Source organism: Cricetulus griseus, chromosome 5 (assembly GCF_003668045.3).
Source record: "Cricetulus griseus strain 17A/GY chromosome 5, alternate assembly CriGri-PICRH-1.0, whole genome shotgun sequence".
In the NCBI taxonomy this organism is placed as follows: Eukaryota; Metazoa; Chordata; class Mammalia; order Rodentia; family Cricetidae; genus Cricetulus; species Cricetulus griseus.
In genome coordinates this window covers 61,049,105-61,066,968 of record NC_048598.1, presented here as the reverse complement: position 1 = coordinate 61,066,968, position 17,864 = coordinate 61,049,105, and the positions used below count along the sequence as shown (strand labels likewise).

Here is a 17,864-nt window from a genome sequence, read left to right as displayed (position 1 = left end):
TTTGATCTCCATACACATGCTGTGACACAAATGGTTCACACACACACACACACACACACACACACACACACACACACACACACACACTTTTATCTTCATCTCTCCACTCCCTTCCTTCTTACAAGTCTCTCCTTGCCCTTTTGTTTGTGATGCACTGATTTTTAACCAGGACCCACTGTGTGACCATAGGTTTAGAACTATCACCTGGAGTCTGGTGGACTCACTACCCAACTGAAGACAATAACTACCCATCCCCCAGAATCTATCAATATACCCCAGTAGTTCAACAAGGTGGGTACAACCCAGTGAGCCCTGATGCCATAAGTCAATCTGTAATTGAAGCTGATGGTACCAGTCTTGTGTAGGCCCATTGCTTACTTCAGATTTTTGAGACAGGGTCTCATGTATAGCCCAGGCTGGCCTTGAACTCACTATATGTAAGCAAGGTGGCATTGCAGTCTTGTTCCTCCTGTATCCTCTTCCTGAAGTGCTAGAATAGCAAGTTTGCACCCCCATGCCCAAGTCGAATTGGATTTTATTCCAGACCATAAAAAAGGAGTCACCCTGACAGCACCAAATGAATAGAGCTGTCTGGAAGTCTGCGATCTGATGGCATGCACTTTTGTCCAGAGGCTTTTTTGATAAACACTGTTTAAGCACATACCCAAGTGGCATTCAAATCCTGCTTTGCATAAAACTGGAAGCAATTCTGTGGGCTGCTCTTCAGGATACCTCTGATTCCCTGGTTCTCGAAAACACAGGGGTTGTTTGGGGGGGGAGGTGAGAAAAACATGCTACGCCTCTGGCAAAGAACTAGTTTTCACGGCAAAGAGAGAGCAAGGGCCCACCCTCTCAGGAGAACAATGACACTCAGACTTGGCTCTCAGGGGTCAGAAATTGTCATTTATGATTGCAGCAGAGGTACACACTTCTCCTTTGGTTTCTGTTATTTTTGAATGCTTATCTCAATGCCTGTCCTTGAGGCAACAGTCATCACTCACTTTCAATGAGCATTGTCTTTGCCCCTACACACAGTTCCAAGCACCTGACACAAATTAACTCTTAGTTCCTACAATGACCCTGAGGTAGGCTCACTTCAGATCGAAGATTTTTCATATTTCTAGGTCATAGACTCTGGAGACCAGCTCTGGGGAAATGAAACTTTATACAGGCTAATTTAGGAACTGAATTAAGGGGACTTGAGAGATAAACGTGTCATATATGGCTTACAGTGAAAAGCTCTGGAGAAAAAAAAGATGGAGACTAGGAATAAAGATGGAAAAAGGTGACAAGAAAGTAGAAGAAAAGCTAGCTGGGAGGAGGAAAGAGAAGGGGCGAAGAGGAATGGAAAGGGACCAGGGAGAGTGAGAATAGGGTGACTATGATCAAAATGCATTATATACATGTATAAAAGTGTCATAATGAAATGCATCACTGTGTATAATCAACATGTGCCATTTTTTTTAATGGTGAGGAAATGCCTTGCCTAAACAGAGTTTTGTCACAATGAGGGTAGAAGAAATCCTTGGCAAATGGAGCCAGGTCATTTATCTTGAATGATCAAATGTCGTCCAACCTTCTCCTCTCTGTAGAGCTGAGGGAGGGGGAGAGAGAGCATGCCCAAGGAAGGAGCAGTGAGGGAGAGGCAGCATGCTGGGGTGGAAGCCCTGGGAAAGGCTTTTCTGCTCACAGTTTGTCTTTTTGTATGTTCTAGGAGTGACAGTACAAGCTCTTTCCACGGTTCCTATCATGTTTAGCTACTGGGTGAGTGTGAAACTTCAAACCATCTCCCTGGTGGTGAAAGCTCGTATCCAGCTTCCCAGAAGATGACAGATGACTTAAACCTTGAAACTCATCCCATCAAGCCCCTCCCCTTAACTGTCCTCTTCTTTGTTTGGTTAGTTATTTTTGAGACAAAAAGCCCAGGGTGGCTTCAGCCTAGCTTTGCAGCTGACAATAACCTTGAACTTCTAAATCCCCCTGTTACCATCTCCCAAGTACTAGGTTCCAGATAGGTTCCACTGTGCCCAGTTTATCCAGTACTGGGGTTGGAACCCAGGACTTCTTACATGCTAGGATGGCACTCTGCCCTCTAAGCTACATCCCGGCCCCAGCGGCTCCTTTATGGTTCAGTAGCATGTTCTCCCCCAGAGTCCCTTCTTAGCCTTGCTCTTGCTTTAGGACAGTAGCTAGTAGGTGGCTATCAGACCTACATATAGATTCACCACACAGTTCAGTTGTAGACTGTGTCCCCGCCAGAGCTCACCTCTCTAGACTAACCCCTACAAAGCCTTGCCAAATTGCTGACAAGTCCGTGCATGCTGAGGTAAGAATTTTGAAATAGGATAATAATGGCCAGCTGTTATGCCTCCTTGTAAAATGTACAAAAGGGTAGTTCTAAATCCCTTTCCACAAATCAACAATTCACGTTTGTTTGTTTGTTTGTTTGTTTTGAGTCAGGGTTTCTTTGTGTAGCTCTGGTTGTTCTGGAACTAGATCTGTAGACCAGGCTGGCCTTGAATTCACAGAGATCTGCCTACCTCTGCTTCCGCCTCCCTAGTGCTGGGATTAAAGGCATGCCTAGCAAGTCAACACTTCTGAAGCACTTAGAGTTTCAGGATTGAATTTGAGACTGTGGAGGGAACTTTTGTACAGAACTAAGAACTCACTAACCTGGTAGTTGGTATGGTTGAAGTGTGATTTAGGAGCAATGCAAACACCACCTTACTTTCCCCACCTGTGTTCACAAATCCAGCAGGTGTGACTCAGGTCTCTATGCCTCTGATTAGATCACTACATAAAATAAAATGTCCTGAAACCGCTGTGTGGGTTTGGAGGGATAAAGTGTTTGTTTTGTAAGCACAAAGAACCTGAGTTCAATCCCAGAACCCACAGAAAGAAGTGGGTATGGGAGCCGGAGGAGTGGCTCAGTGTGTAGGATCAGTGGCTGCTCAAGCTTGAGGACCTGAGTTCTGATCCCAGAACCCACTTTAAAAAGCTTAGCATGGCCACATTTGAGCCTATAACCCTAGTACTGTTGAAGCTGGAAATAGGGAAATCACTGAGCCAGTAAAAGGGGAGGAAATTGGGGCAAGGGAAATCAAGCCCATTGCCTGTATCAGAGCCCACAGGAAGGGCGGGGAGGAGGATAGGACCAGTATGGAAACAGGCCTGGTATCCTTCAGGGAGTCAAGACAGATGCCTTGATGGCAGTTTCAACACTGGGAAAGTCTTCAAGGTGTTTCTGCTGCTGGTAGTGGCCCAACCTCATTCCACATCTAAGCTGGAGCAGCGGGGTAGATAGCTCATGAGGGCCAGCCACAGTTGCTGGCCTCTGTTCTAACCAGCAGTATCCTGACAGTTCTGTTTGCTTCCACAGAGATGGGGTCTCCTGTGGCCAGTACCTATCTCAGTCCATGCCTCTTCTTCCTAAAGTGTAAAATCATTAAGATGGGTGGATATTTTCAGCTAAGAGGCAATGTTATTTGGAATGAATGTCTAACCAAGTCGGTTTTGATCGACATGGAACCTTTCCTGTTTTCACCAGGCCAAACCTAAGGATACTTTGGAGCTGTGCCAGTTTTTAAACAATGACCTAGCTGCCACCGTTGCCAGATACCCTCGAAGGTTTGTGGGTTTGGGAACATTGCCTATGCAAGCCCCAGAGCTGGCCGTTGAGGAAATGGAGCGTTGTGTGAAGGAGCTGGGATTTCCAGGAGTCCAGATTGGCTCCCACATCAACATGTGGGACCTGAATGACCCGGAACTCTTCCCTGTCTACACGGTGAGTACTGCTGATTTTGCTCAGCCAACATGGCAGCTGCACAGTCTTGGGCCACCAACACCATGCTGGTGGGGGACCAAGAAGGGACCATCACGCTGGGGTAAAGGGACAGAACACAAGAGACCAGTGGCATTAGATGTAGGTAAGAAATAAAGAAACCTACCAAAAGAATGAGCCATTCTACAAAAGGAGAAGATGGGACACTTCCCAGGTCAGCCCTGAGGTAATTCAAATGAAATCTCTTTCTGTATCATACTGGCACTCCTTATCATTGTACACAGAAGCCTAAATGCCACCCTCATTGCTAGCACTTTACATAATACACAGACACACACACACACACACACTTTTCTTTTTGCTATGGAAAGAATAATATTTTTCAAAAATATGAAGTAATTTTGAAGAGACTTCAGAAATACAAAAAAGTATAAAAAGGAAGACAAACACACAAATCATTCCACCGAAAGACAGTAACCACTGGTATGTCTCATTTCATTTATAAGCTTTGCATATCTATATTTTTAACAAAATTGGAGTTCTGTTATACATGTGATCCTATATCCTAATCGGAAATTTACAAACTAAATAAACATTATCTGGGTGTATGTATGTGTGTGCAAGTGTGTACATGGCATGCATGCTTATGTTTGTATGTATGTGGGCATATGTGTGTGCATACATGTGGTAAATAATACCAGGCATCTTCCTAGACAGCTCGCCACCTTAGTTACTGAAGCAGGGTTTCTTGTTATTTGCCTGTTTCAGCTAGTTTAGCCAGCTTACCCCAAGTATTCCTGTCTCCACCTCTCTAGCACTAGGATTACAGGCAGGCCACCTAGGTTTTATGTGGGTTCTGAGAACATAAATTCTAGTCCTCACACTTGTGTGACAAGAATTTTACCCATTGTGACCACCTCCCTCGCCCAATGAAGATTATCTTAATGAATGACATTTTTAAAACCAGAATATTCCAATATAGTCGCATGTTTTTATTTAATTCATCCATCTTCAATTAAGGAAGAAGCTGGGCATGGTGATGCATGCCTTTAATACCAGCACTCAGGCAAAAGCAGGCAGAACTCTGAGTTTGAGTCCAGTCTGATCTTCAAAGCAAGTTCCAGGACAGCCAGGACTACACAGAGAAACCCTGTCTTCAAAAACCCCAAACCAAACCCAAACAAACAAAGAAACTTAGGAAGCCAAAGGTATATTTTGACAATACATAATAAAATTGAGCATGGAGGCTCAGCCTATAATCCCATTGCTCAGGAGTCTGAGGCAGGGAGATTCAGGCAAGCCTGAGACACAGCAAGATCCTGTCTCAAAACCCTCAAAATAAATATAGATAGATAAGAAGGAAGACAGGTAGAATGATGGGGAACATATAAATAGATAGATATATCACTATATGGAGAGATGATATATAGATAGGTTATATATAGGTGATAGATAATAGATACATTTTAGGTAGATAGAAGTTTTACATATATAAATAAGAATGCCATGAAAATGCTAGCATTTGATAAACTCAGATGGTATGTGAGTTTTATTGTGTTATTGTTTATAATTTCTATATTTTAACTATTTCAACATTAAAACCTGTTTTCAAAATGGTACTATCCAGTTCTGAAATACCCAGTTTCACACTCCAGCATCCTCTCCACCACTCTTCCTTCCTCATCCTGTAACTGAATTAGCCATCCCTGGTACCAGGATTTAAGGTCCACAATTCTTCACTCAACTGAATTTTTTACAAGTCTCACTTTCCTCTCACAATTATAAGGTATGGGATAGTTTTCTATTATTTCCATCATAATTCAAAAATCCTTAATACTGATATAAGTAGATGTTTGCAGACTCACCAGGAATTCTACTCCCTGTCATTTATTCATTTAATAATTATGGAACTCTAATTACATGCAAAAAAATCCATGTTTGTGTCTGTGGCAACTGCCCACCATGTGGGGAATTGCCTGTGAAACTGCCTCTAAAGATTTAATTTTCTTCTCAATACTGAACTCTCTGAACGAATTAGCAGCAGAGGCTCGGCTGATGCAGAGAGTGTTTTCTGGAAATTTCAGTGAGCTTTGAACAAGGATTTATTTACTCATACATCCAAGTTGCCTCGGCACAGTGTGAGAAAGTCTTCAGCTACAAGTCATTTTTAGTATTTATCGGAACTGGATTTATACATTCCTGGGGGCTCAAAATGCAATAGCAGCCACCGGCATACACACAGACATTTCCATGTCAGTGCTGAGCTCAACCCATCCATCACTCCAGTGAGATTTTTGGGGAGCATGCCAGTCTCTGGGAGACTTAGCAGTCCATCCTGACTCCAGTTGACCTGCAGTGTCCCTGGTCTGACAGTCTATTTGTTTGGTTAGCAAGGCTGGCCTGCTTAGCTCCTCTCTAGCTTACGTCAATGACTTGCTCAAACAAATGGGAAGAACTGACAGCCAAGTCAGTGCTGCTGTGTGCTGATATTTCAAGATAGTCCCCACACTTCACAGCATCTGAATGCCGCCCTTTTTCCCATAGACCTCTCTCCTAAGTGAATGAACCTAGTAACACACACTCAGGTACAAAATGATTTCATTGATGGTATGAGGCAAGCAGAATATTAGCAACTGACCACCTGACTCTACCACTTACCAGATGCCAAAACCTGACTAAGTTATGTGGGTTCTCTCTTCTCTGTAAAATGAGGCAGGTAAGTATACATCTCTAAACAAGTATAACACACAGAGTACATGTCTCATAAATGATCAAACCAGTTAGTAATTGTAAAATTCCTGTCTCTCTCTCTCTCTCTGTGTGTGTGTGTGTGTGTGTGTGTGTCCGCGTGCATGTGCATGAGCACGCACCAGATGTTGACATTCAATGTCTTCCTCAGTTGCTCTTCACCTTATTTTTAAATGTTATATATATGGCTGTTTTACCTGCATGTATGTCTGTGCACCACATATGTGCAGTGTCCTCAGAGGCCAGAAGAGGGCTTCAGATCTCCTGGGACTGGAGTTACAGACTACTGTGAGGCATTCCTTGGGTGCTAGGAACCATATATTGGTCCTCTGGAAGAGCAGCCACAGTGGGTCTTAACCACTGAGCCATCTCACCAGCCCTTTCACCTTATTTTTGGAAACAGAGCATCTCACTGAACTTGGAGCTTGCTGATTCCACTAAGCTGGTTAGCCAATGGCTCCAGGATGTTCTGTCTCTAGCCCCCAGCACTAGAGTTAAATACATGCTGCTGTGCCCAGCTTTTACTTGGGTTCTGGGGATCTGAACTTTGGTCCTCACACTTGCACAGCTGGCATCTTACAATGCCCCACACTTATAAGGAAATTGCTTTTCATGTTAATTTGAACTGAATCAAGTCTTATCCTAATGAGAGGTCAGATCTCACAAGGTGCCACGATCAGGTGTCTTAGGGAAGCTTACAGCATCCCAAGAAGCTAGTATCCTCTTTCCAACTTGCATTCATGATCAGGAAGCAGTTAGCTTCTGTGCCTTCAAAAGCTCCTGGCTCTGTGCTCTGTAGAGCCAGCTGAGTTGGAGATCTCCAGTTCATCCTTTGCCTGTCAAGTCTGGGATCCCCAGCTATCCAAAACTGTGTCATTTAAAAAATGCTTATAAAGGACATGAGGGAGCAGAAAGGTTGAGTCAGGGGAAGAACAGAAGATAACAAGAATTGATATACCATAATAGAGGGAGACATTTTAGGTTTACAGAGAAACCAGACATTTACAGGAAATGTCTGGAGATCTACAAAGATGACACCAGCTAACAATCTAAGCAACAGAGGAGAGGCTACCTTAAATGCCCTCCCCTGATAATGAGATTGATGACTGACTTATACGCCACCCGATAGCCCTCATCCAGTAGCTGGTGGAAGTAGAAACAGACACCCACAACTAATCACTGAACTGATTTGGAATCCAGATGCAGAGAAGGATGAGTGAAGAGCAAAGGGGTCCAGACCAAGCTGGTGAAACCCACAGAAACAACTGACCTGAATATCGGGGAACTCTTGCTCCCCAGACTGATAGCTGGGATACCAGCATGGGACTGATCCAGACCCCAGAAACATGGATTTCATTGAGGAAACCTCAGAAATCTACAGGACCTCCTGTAGTAGTTCAGTACTTATCCCTAGCATAGGTGTGGACTTTGGGAGCCCATTCCACATAGAGGAATACTCCCTGAGCCAAGACACACGGGGGTGGGCCTAGGCCCTATCCCAAAGGATATGATAGACTATGATGACACCCTCTGGAAGGCCTCACCATCCAGGGGGAGCAGAAAGGATATGTGATGAGTAGGGTTTTAGTTGGGGGTGGTGGTAGGGGAGAAAGGAAGGTAGAAGGGAACTGGGATTGTCATGTAAAACAATCTTGTTTCTAATTCAAATAAAAAAATCTGAAAAAATTTTAAAAAATTAAAAATGCTTACATACCCAAGTCACACTGCATCAGCTGCCTTAGCACCAGTATCTATGTGAAGAGGTAGGATGAGTCACACCTGTATTCCAATACACTTAAAATATCCTAACAAAGCCTGTTTGGAACCTTAGTAAACATTGGTATTAATGACTACTGTCCTAGTTTTTCCTCTATTGCTGTGATAAAACACCATGACCAAAGCAACTTGGGGACCTACCATCCCAGTGGACTGGGCCCTCCCACATCAATCATTAATCAAGAAAAAGTCCCCATATATTGGTCCTCTGGAAGAGCAGCCACAGTGCTGCTACAAGACTTGCCTACAAGTTTCTCAATTGAGGTTCTCTCTTCCCAGATAATCCTAGATTGTATCAAGTTGACAAAAAAGTACCCCCACCCAAAAAAAAAAACACCATCAGTAAAACAACTGAGGTGATTTAATCAAACACTTTGTTGACTCAAGGTCATTCCATCCACATGGTCTTTCCATTTCCCAGAAGATCTTGGGGCAGCTTAGCCCATAGTAGTCATCTTAGTATCTACCCAGCTCAGGCACTGAGTGTTCTCTCTTCAGTAAATTGTTTTCAATCATGGGAGAGTGCTGAGAGACTCACTGGGCTCCAGGAACAGTGAGAGTACCCACAGACCCAGACACCCTATCACTGTTGGGTGCAACTGTCTTCAGGGCTTAGATCAAAGCAGCCTACCCCAGTCTAGCTCTAAGGTCCTAATCCCTGGCTCATCAGTTTTCTGAATTGATTCATTTATTTGTTTGCTTGCTTTATTTATTATTTATCTATTTATTTATTTATTTGATATGTGGTCTTTCTGTGTATTCTTGGCTGACCTGGCATTCTCTATGTAGCTCAGGCTGGCTTTGAACTTGCATTGACACGTGTACACAACCATGCATGGCTCTCATTTCCTCACTTTCTGTAGCTCCAGGTTTCTAAGAGGGAGAAGTGGGGATCCCTCCTGCCCTGCCTTCAAGGATACCATCCCAGTCATCCTGAAAGGGTGAACTGCACAGGCACCAGTGGGAAGAATTCCCCTACATTTGAAGTGTAGGATTAGACTTTAAGCATTTGCTCTTCATCAAAAAGTTTGAGTGAGGGCTGGAGAGATTTTCTGTCAATAAAGTGCTTACCTTGGAAGTACAAGACCTTGAATTCAGTCTCCAGAATCCGCGTTAAAAAGCTGGGCATGTTGGCATGCCCTTACAAACACAGAACTGGGGAAACAGAGACAGGTGGATTCCTGGTGCTCACTGGCCACTCAACTTAGACAATTCAATAAACTTTAGGCTAGTGAGAGACCCGGTCCCTGTGTCTCTGTCTCTGTCTCTGTCTCTGTCTCTCTCTCTCTCTCTCTCTCTCTCTCTCTCTCTCTCTCTCTCTCTCTCACACACACACACACACACACACACACACACACACCATTAAGTAGTGGATATTTCCTATAATTTCTTTCATCAAGCAATATGTTAGATTTATCAATCTATGCTTAATTCTGAGAGAGTTTTTTTTTGTTTTTTTTTCTTTTTCAAGCAGTAACAATTGGTCAAAGAAACTTTTATACAGATCAAGAAGGAACTTCAAAAGTATCTGAGCTTATTTACTCAGATCAATGTAGAATCAGATATAAAAAAGTGGTTTCCAAACCAGGCATTGGAGGCCCACGACTTTAATCCCAGCACTCGGGAGGCAGAGGCAGGTAGATCTCTGTGAGTTTGAGGCCAGCCTGGTCTCCAGAGTGAGTGCCACGATAGGCTCCAAAGCTACACAGAGAAACCCTGTCTCGAAAAAACAAACAAACAACAACAACAACAAAAATCAATAGAGGTTTCCTCCAAATAACCTCTTTCTCATTGCTCTATTGAAGGCGGCTGAGAAGCTGAACTGTTCTCTGTTCGTGCATCCCTGGGATATGCAGATGGATGGACGAATGGCCAAATACTGGCTGCCTTGGCTTGTAGGTTTGTGCTGGACTGGGGTTGGGAACACAGCATCAACTCTTGGGCTTTTCCAGTTATCCATGGAACTCTGTTGTGCCAGAGGAAGATAGTGGGATCAGATCGAGAGTAATAGCAACTACTATTGATTGGGCTCAGATAAATGAACTGTGTAAGACCATAAACCACACAGGAAATCACATATTGAACTGACAAAGTTGGCATTGTAATGGCAATTGGATATAGGGAGAAACTGAGTCTTGAAGTGGTTGGCCGTTAGCTAGGATGTGCAGTTAACAGGAGAAAATGCAATTTAACAGTCTACCAGACTGCAAAGGCACTTTATTATACAGGCCTCCAAATAGGCTCCCAAAGCAGTTATCATGCCTGTGTAGCAGGGTGGTATTGTTGTTGTTGTTTTAGACATTGATAATGATGTAAGCTGTTATAAATTAGAAACCTGAAGTTATCAATAGAAGGTCAGTTCCCACTGTCCAAAGTTGGGAGACCTTAGATATAGGGAGACCTGGGCTTTCAACATAACTGTCATTTATTCCTCTCTTCTGCACCTTGCCTCCCATGCTGGGAAAGGGAAAGAAGAAAAGCCCTGTCCATCTCTCATTGTCAGTCCTAAGAAGAAGAAAAGATGAGGAACAGATGTAAAATTTGGGGACTACAAATTGAAAAGTCTCTATCCCACTATGCAATCCATAGCAAACCTCTTCACCTTACTGGGCTTCAATTTCTTATCTGTAAAATGAGAGAATCTGTGTCCCACAGATTCAAGGAGAAAGACCACCGACCAAAATCATAATGGCCAAATTAATTAAAGCAAGCAATTAGTTAAAGCAAGCTTTTTTAAAAAAAATGTGTACATGGGCTGTCTCCCCCTAAGGTGGGGTTCAAGAGATCAGCATTGGATGTGAGTGTTAAAAATAATGAATAATGGGTTAGGACAGCAGGTGGCAGGTCCCAGGTCCCTGGGTGGGTGATGGACAGCGGGCAGATGGGGAAACAGTCCTATAGACATGACTCATATTGCAAGTTTTATTGAGGAGGAGGAGGCAAGAAAAGAGGTAAAGAGACTCAGAAACAGAGAGAGGACAGAAGAGAAGAGGGAGACAGGAAAAGTCCTATCTGCCCCAGGGGAACATCGGGAAAGAGAGAGAGAAAAAGATCCTAAGTGAGCGGGGGTCTATCTTTTAAAGGGGTCCTTTGCATCTGCCTTCAGATTAGCATGGAACCCTGGGCTGACCAGGGTACTGCCTGAGTGCATTCTGCCAGGTGACAGGGGCAGGCCAGCATAATATCTGAATCCTAACAGTTAGGACAACAAGGATTTATAGCTCCGAGGTAAGGTGTTTCCAAATGGAGGATTTGGTGGACATAAGTAAGCAGGGTAATGGGCAGAAGATAAGTATAATAAGTTAGTCACAACAACCTCCTGAAACAAAGACATGATTGCAAGGTGGTCACACGGTAGTCATAACAACAAATAGTTATAGCAAGGTAGTCACAAAAACCTTTTAAGATGAAAGTAGGATTACAAGATGGTTGTAATAACTTTTGAAACAAAGACATGTTTGCCGTTTCATGGAACAGACAATATAGAACCATTTGTAGTTAAGGTTACAGGTGGGGCATAGCCCAGTCCTTGAGAAACAGTGGTTTAATCATAAACAGGAATGAGCCTAGTTTGTCTTTACTATAAGATGACTTTTAAGCTTAAGATGAAGGCAGGCTGGATCATCGGTCTGTATTTCCTCCAAAGTTTGTTTCTGCTCTGACATCTTATATGTTCCCTTCATAGTTCTAGAGTACTTAGAGAAGCCACTTCTTACCCACCCACAGTTGATTGCTCACTATCATCCCCATGCACCTATGGCAATGTGGAAGACAGAGACAGGAGAATTTCCCAGAAGCTTTCAAGTCAGCTAGCCTGTGCAATGGAAAAACAAAAGACCCTGCTTTAGAAAAGATGGAAGGGAGAATCAATCAACACCTAAGGTTGTGCTATGACCTCCATACATGTGACATGGTACACTCCTACACTCACACATACAACAGTCATACATGCATGACCATGTACATACAGATAAAAAGTCTAATTTTAATTTTAAAAAAAGAACTAGCTTCTGTCCAGCATTTCATAACTTTTACAACTCCCACAAACTTATTTTATGTTGTTACCTTCCACATGGACAAACAGTAAATTTGCAAAGTATTTCATCGTTCATTCATGCAGGCTGTGTGCATTGATCCCCTCCAGCACACCAGACCCTGTACTGAGAACAGATAAAATTGCCTACCCTCATTCATCTTGTGCTCTGACTGCAGAAAAGAGACAATGATCACTCATAGACTTCAAGTGGGCCAGTTTCAGAATGGTTATGGCTACAAAGCAGGGTCTTAGGAGAGAAGAATTACTGACAACCCATTTTGTGGATGTAACTTGGGAGCTGAATGTCATGGCACATGCCTGTAATCCCCGAATTTGGGAGGCTAAGGCAGGAGGATCAGGAGTTGTATGAAACTATGCCTGAGAAGATGTAAACAAACGTCTACTCCCCTCAGACAGCAAGTTGATAACAGAGCAAAGTATTGATTCCACCCAAGTCTAACTTGGCGAACTAGTGAGCTTACTAGGGTTACCTACAAGAGTCTGGGTGAGGGACTTACTTACAGGAGCAGAAATGACCTGGAGTTTGCTGCACAGCCTGCAGGCAGCTCGGCAGGTTGAAGTGTTGTCTCTTTCAGGCCTCTTCCCGGCAACTTGGATAGTGTGAGCCTCTTCTAGGCAACTCAGCTTATCTGAGAGTATCTCTCAGCAGTCTTTATTGCTTACATATGTTTAGGGGAGGGGCCTAACGTATACAGTCAGTTTCAGGGACTTCCAGAAGTTGTTTACTTCCTGAGCTTAGACAGCTTGCCTGTAGGATGAAATGTCTTCCCTTCCTTTGGAGTATCTTGTCTTAATGAGCTTCCTTTCTAATGGAAGGTTCACCTCCCTTTAATACCATGCATCTTGATGAGTTTCTCTGCAGGTTCCACCTAAAATGTTCCACTTAGAATGTCCTGTGTCTTAAAGAGTTTCCCTCCAAGAAGGAGGCTCTATTTCAAATGAATTTGCTACAAACAAATAAACAATAACAACACACATGCGCACACACGGAGACACACACATTTGTACAGACTATTGCATGCAGAATGACCTGTGAGGCTATCATTCAACTGACCATCGGAAAGGTGACTCACAAAAAACCAGAAGGAAACGGTATTGTCTATCACCTTGCCTTCAGAAGCTCTGCTGGAAAAACCACCCCTAGATGGGTACAATCCACCATGCTCCTGGAATTTCCAGGAGGCCAGGAAGCTAAGCACATCTGTGCTTGTAGAACATCGAGGAGCAGAATGAACACACGGTGAAGTTCTAGTTGGCAATCAAGATCTCTAGGTCAGTCATGTGGCATTGTATTTCCAAGTAGCTCCTTGAGAGTTAAGGCATCAGGCATGAGCCAACTGCTGCTTCTAGTAGAGTGAAGCACTTGAAGAAATTCACATCAATCCAATAATTTTTCAGCCTTAGCTCCAAGAGGCAGCAGAGACTTGGCAGGATTAACAGTAAGTAATAGTTGCTATTTATCGAGCTGTAACTAAGTACCAGATACTATCACAGAACCCTAAAAATAACCCATTGTCGGGAACCAGCCATCACTGTTGTATAAATTGAAGACATGATGGCTCCGAGGTATGGCTGACGGGAAGGTTTGTATTGTAGATATGAGGGTGGAAACCACCAAAGGCATCTGGAAGAGCCCAGAACAGAGAAAGTAGCAGACTGAACACGGCAAGCCATGAAAGGGCCAAGAGATGCTGACAAGGAGAGGGTAAGGGAGAGACCAAGAGAGTGCATAGGGGAAATAGCAGGCCCATAAGAAGAATGAGAAGCTGGGGAGGGGAACTTCTGAGCTGAGGAACTTTAGGGTATGAGGGAGGGCAAGAACAGCCAGGATGGCAGCATGGACTCTGAAATGTCTGACAGGTGCTTGTGACACTGAGGGAGCTTGGAGGCCAGCATGCACTTTGGTATGCTAATAGGCACCACAGTCAGCCATTTGTCCCTTCTGATAATGGAATGGCTCCTTTGGTAGAGGGGAAGCAGCCTCACGTTCCTGAGGAAAGTTGGCTTTTGTCTAACTAGCAGAATTTGGACCTGACAACTATCCTGTGTTCACATAGAGAGGAGAGAGATGACTAATGTTTGTTGAACACCTCCAATGTGAAGTCATAACCAGGAATGTTACTGACATCGCTATTAACAAAACTCCACAAAAACTCTACAAGACAGGCAAGAACATCATCCACGAAGAAACACAGACCAGAAAAATTAACTGCTTCCAGGCCAGGAGGCAAAACACTACAGGAGCTATCATTCTGCCCAGAAGTCTAACACCTTGCATCCAAAACTGAAAGGAGAGAGGCTGGGGGCTTAGCTCAGTAGTAGAGCACTTGTCTAGCAAGCACAAGGACCTGGGTTTGATCCTCAACACTGAGAAGAAACCTGGGGGAATCAGTGTCACTGGTAGTCAGGGCCAGGCCAGGAGTTTCCAGCTTCTTGGCCCCTTATCCAAAGAGCCGAAAATAAGGACTCATAGATTTGCAGACTAACTTTAGTAGGCATGAATAGCTGGTATAGATCGTAGAAGATACACTGTAATGATTGACAGTCTGGGTCTCTGTTTTGTTGGTTAGATTGGGTCACAAGTTTGTTTTCTTTCTGTAAATGAGGGTACAGTGAAACCACTAAACTGGACTGATCCGTGGTGCATGGAAAGAAAAGGATTATTGTAAATATCAAGCTACCATGTAACTCTCTCTAGTGTGGTAGAGAGACTAGCTAGAGACATTTTGGGGAGTCCAAAGCTGCCATGGCTACTTCTCAAGAGGCAGAGAGGAGCAGAGAGAAAGGCCAGAGTGGGGAGTGGGGGAGTGGTCGGTTTTAAAGGGAGCAGGTAGCTGCAGGGTTGGGGGAGGAAGAACTTGTGAGCTGGAATGATCTGGGGATTTAGATCCAGAAGAGCCCAGCAGCTTTGAAATTTGCCATAGCTTCATGTCCGTAGGGACTGAAGGAGCCTTGAGGTTAGTGTAGGCTTTGGTATGTAACTATATGCATGTTTGCCTGAGGTAGAAAGAGATAGGGGAAGTGGCTCTTCTTGGCAGAGAGAAACACGGTTTCTGAGCAATGCTGTTTGTGAGCTTGTATCTATCCACCAGCAATCCTGTGTCCAGCCTGAGCTGAGCCCAGGATCATCTTGGAACATAGTTAGTGGCTGCCTTTTGGGGTTTGGGACATAACACTTACTATGAGTGTCACTCCCCATAATTCATTTTATTTGAATTATATACCTGCCCAGTTATCCATAGGCATAATAGAGGATTCTCCCTAATGGGTTACTAGAAGAAACAGTTTGTTGTTTTGTTTGTTTTTCAATACAGGGTTTCTCTGTGTAGTCCTTGCTGTCCTGGCACTCGCTCTGTAGTCCAGGCTGGCCTTGAACTCGAAGAGATCCACCTGCTTCTGCCTCCCAAATGCTGGGATTAAGGAAATGTGCCACCACCGTCTGGCTTAGAAGAAACAGTTTTGCCTTACTGTAAAATTGGTTTGGGCCAGATAGGCCCTTTTATTCTTCCTAGCTGGACATGTTGGGAATACACTTGAATATAAATGATCTAAATTTGATTGTTACCAGGCCTGGGTAAATGTGACAACATCATTCAAAGATGAGAGTATATGTAATCTGATGCAGGTTGGGGGCCCAGGAGTTCTGAGGTTGCTAGGTTTTTATTTTTTTATTTTTTATTTTTATTTTTTTAATTTTTTTTTCGAGACAGGGTTTCTCTGTGTAGCTTTGGAGCCTATCGTGGCACTCACTCTGGAGACCAGGTTGGCCTCAAACTCACAGAGATCCACCTGCCTCTGCCTCCCTAGAGTGCTGGGATTAAAGGCGTGCTCCACCAACTCCCGGCTGGTTGTTAGGTTTATTATTTGAAGAGATGTGTATGTGTTTTATAGTATGTGCTAGTGAAGGGACTGGGCTGCCAAGTACATTATTACAAGGGGAGGTGTGTATAACCAACCACAAACCAAACAGGAATCCCAAGCCAAACTACATGCAATGCTTGCCTGCTTCATCAGGACCAAAGCCAGGTCCGTTGTCAGTTCCATTTCTTAGACTACTCTCCTTGAAATAGCAAGTGGGGACCTTTGGATGATTCTTCTTGGCCAAGTAGTGCCCTATGTACATTTGAATCATTGCTGAGGCAGAGGGGCCCCACATTTCACGTCACTGACAATTCCCCAATTAGCTGTTGCTCTGCAGCCACTGTCACTAAGCTTCTTGCTTAAGTTAACAAGCCCTGAATCATGTAACTGTTTCCTCTTCTAGGAATGCCATCGGAAACCACCACAGCCATTTGCTCCATGATCATGGGTGGGGTGTTCGAGAAGTTTCCCAAACTCAAAGTGTGTTTTGCACATGGAGGTGAGACCCTATTTGTATCAGCTCAGACTGGCCTAAGGAAATGCCACAGACAGGGTGACTTCAAGCAACATTTTCTCATGGTTCTGCAGGCTAGAAATCTAAGACTCAAGTGCTAACAGGGTGGGTTTCTGGTGAGGGCTTTCCTCCTAGCACATAGAAGGCCACCTTCTCCCTGTGTTCTCATGTGACCCTCTGTGCATTCATGGGTGGGAAAAGAACAAAGGACAGTACTTGAAGGAGAGAGATGGTTCTAGCCTCTTCTTTTGTGTGCATATTTAGCATGTTTATTTGTGTGTGCGTGTGTACATGGGTGCATGTGGAGGACAAGGACAAAGGAGGCCCATGTTCCTCAGGTACCACCCACCTTTTTTATTTTTTTTCTAAGACAGGGCTTCTCACTAAACCAGAAGCTCACCAATCTGACTAGACTGGTTGGCTAGCAAGCCCAGGGATCCTTCTGTCTCCACTTCTCCAGAGCAGGGATTACAGCTGAGTGCCTGACTTCCTTACGTACGTTTGGCATTCAAAGTCAGGTCCTCATACTGTCACTGAACAGTGGTCCACTTTACCAAGTGAATTATCACCCCATCCTTTTTCATTCATTTGTCTGTTTATTATTTATTTATTTTTAGTGCTATTGAGTATTGAATCTAGAGCCTCACACTTGCTAGGTAGGTGCTCTATGCCAAGCTACATCTAAGCTTTTTTGAATTTTTAAAAAAATACTGCTGTTGGTGTGTGTGTGTGTGTGTGTATGTGTGTGTGTGTGTGCCATGCGTGTGCAGGTGCTTTCTGAAAGTACAGGAGGGTGTCGGAGCCACTGGAGCTAGTTACAGGTAGCGATGAATCACCCTTCATGGGTGCTGGTACCATAGGTCTCTTGTAAGAACAACAAGAACCTGCTGGGCTGTTTCTCCAGCTCCTTGAGTTTATTTTGAGACAATATCTCACTAAAGTTTCCCAGGCTGGCCTCAAACTCAGTCTTTGAACTTGCAATCCTCCTGCCTCTGCCTCCTTGCAGGTGGTGCCTTCCCCTTCACAGTAGGAAGAATTGCCCATGGATTCAACATGCGCCCAGACCTCTGTGCCCAAGACAATTCATCTGACCCCAGGAAATACCTTGGCTCCTTCTACACAGACTC

At 44.0% G+C, this 17,864-nt stretch overlaps 1 protein-coding gene across 1 annotated transcript in view; it reads left to right on the top strand.

Annotated features, from left to right (window-relative positions):
* The window catches only part of Acmsd (aminocarboxymuconate semialdehyde decarboxylase), a 40,001-nt gene that overhangs the window by 9,613 nt on the left and 12,524 nt on the right, over window positions 1-17,864 (top strand). Inside the window, exons 4-8 of the mRNA XM_027417766.2 lie at window positions 1,715-1,764; window positions 3,548-3,784; window positions 10,111-10,204; window positions 16,627-16,722; window positions 17,744-17,864. The exon at window positions 17,744-17,864 is cut by the window's right edge and continues 52 nt beyond it. Of these exons, the coding sequence (XP_027273567.1) occupies window positions 1,715-1,764; window positions 3,548-3,784; window positions 10,111-10,204; window positions 16,627-16,722; window positions 17,744-17,864 (598 nt within the window). The remainder of the gene's footprint in view (window positions 1-1,714; window positions 1,765-3,547; window positions 3,785-10,110; window positions 10,205-16,626; window positions 16,723-17,743) is intronic.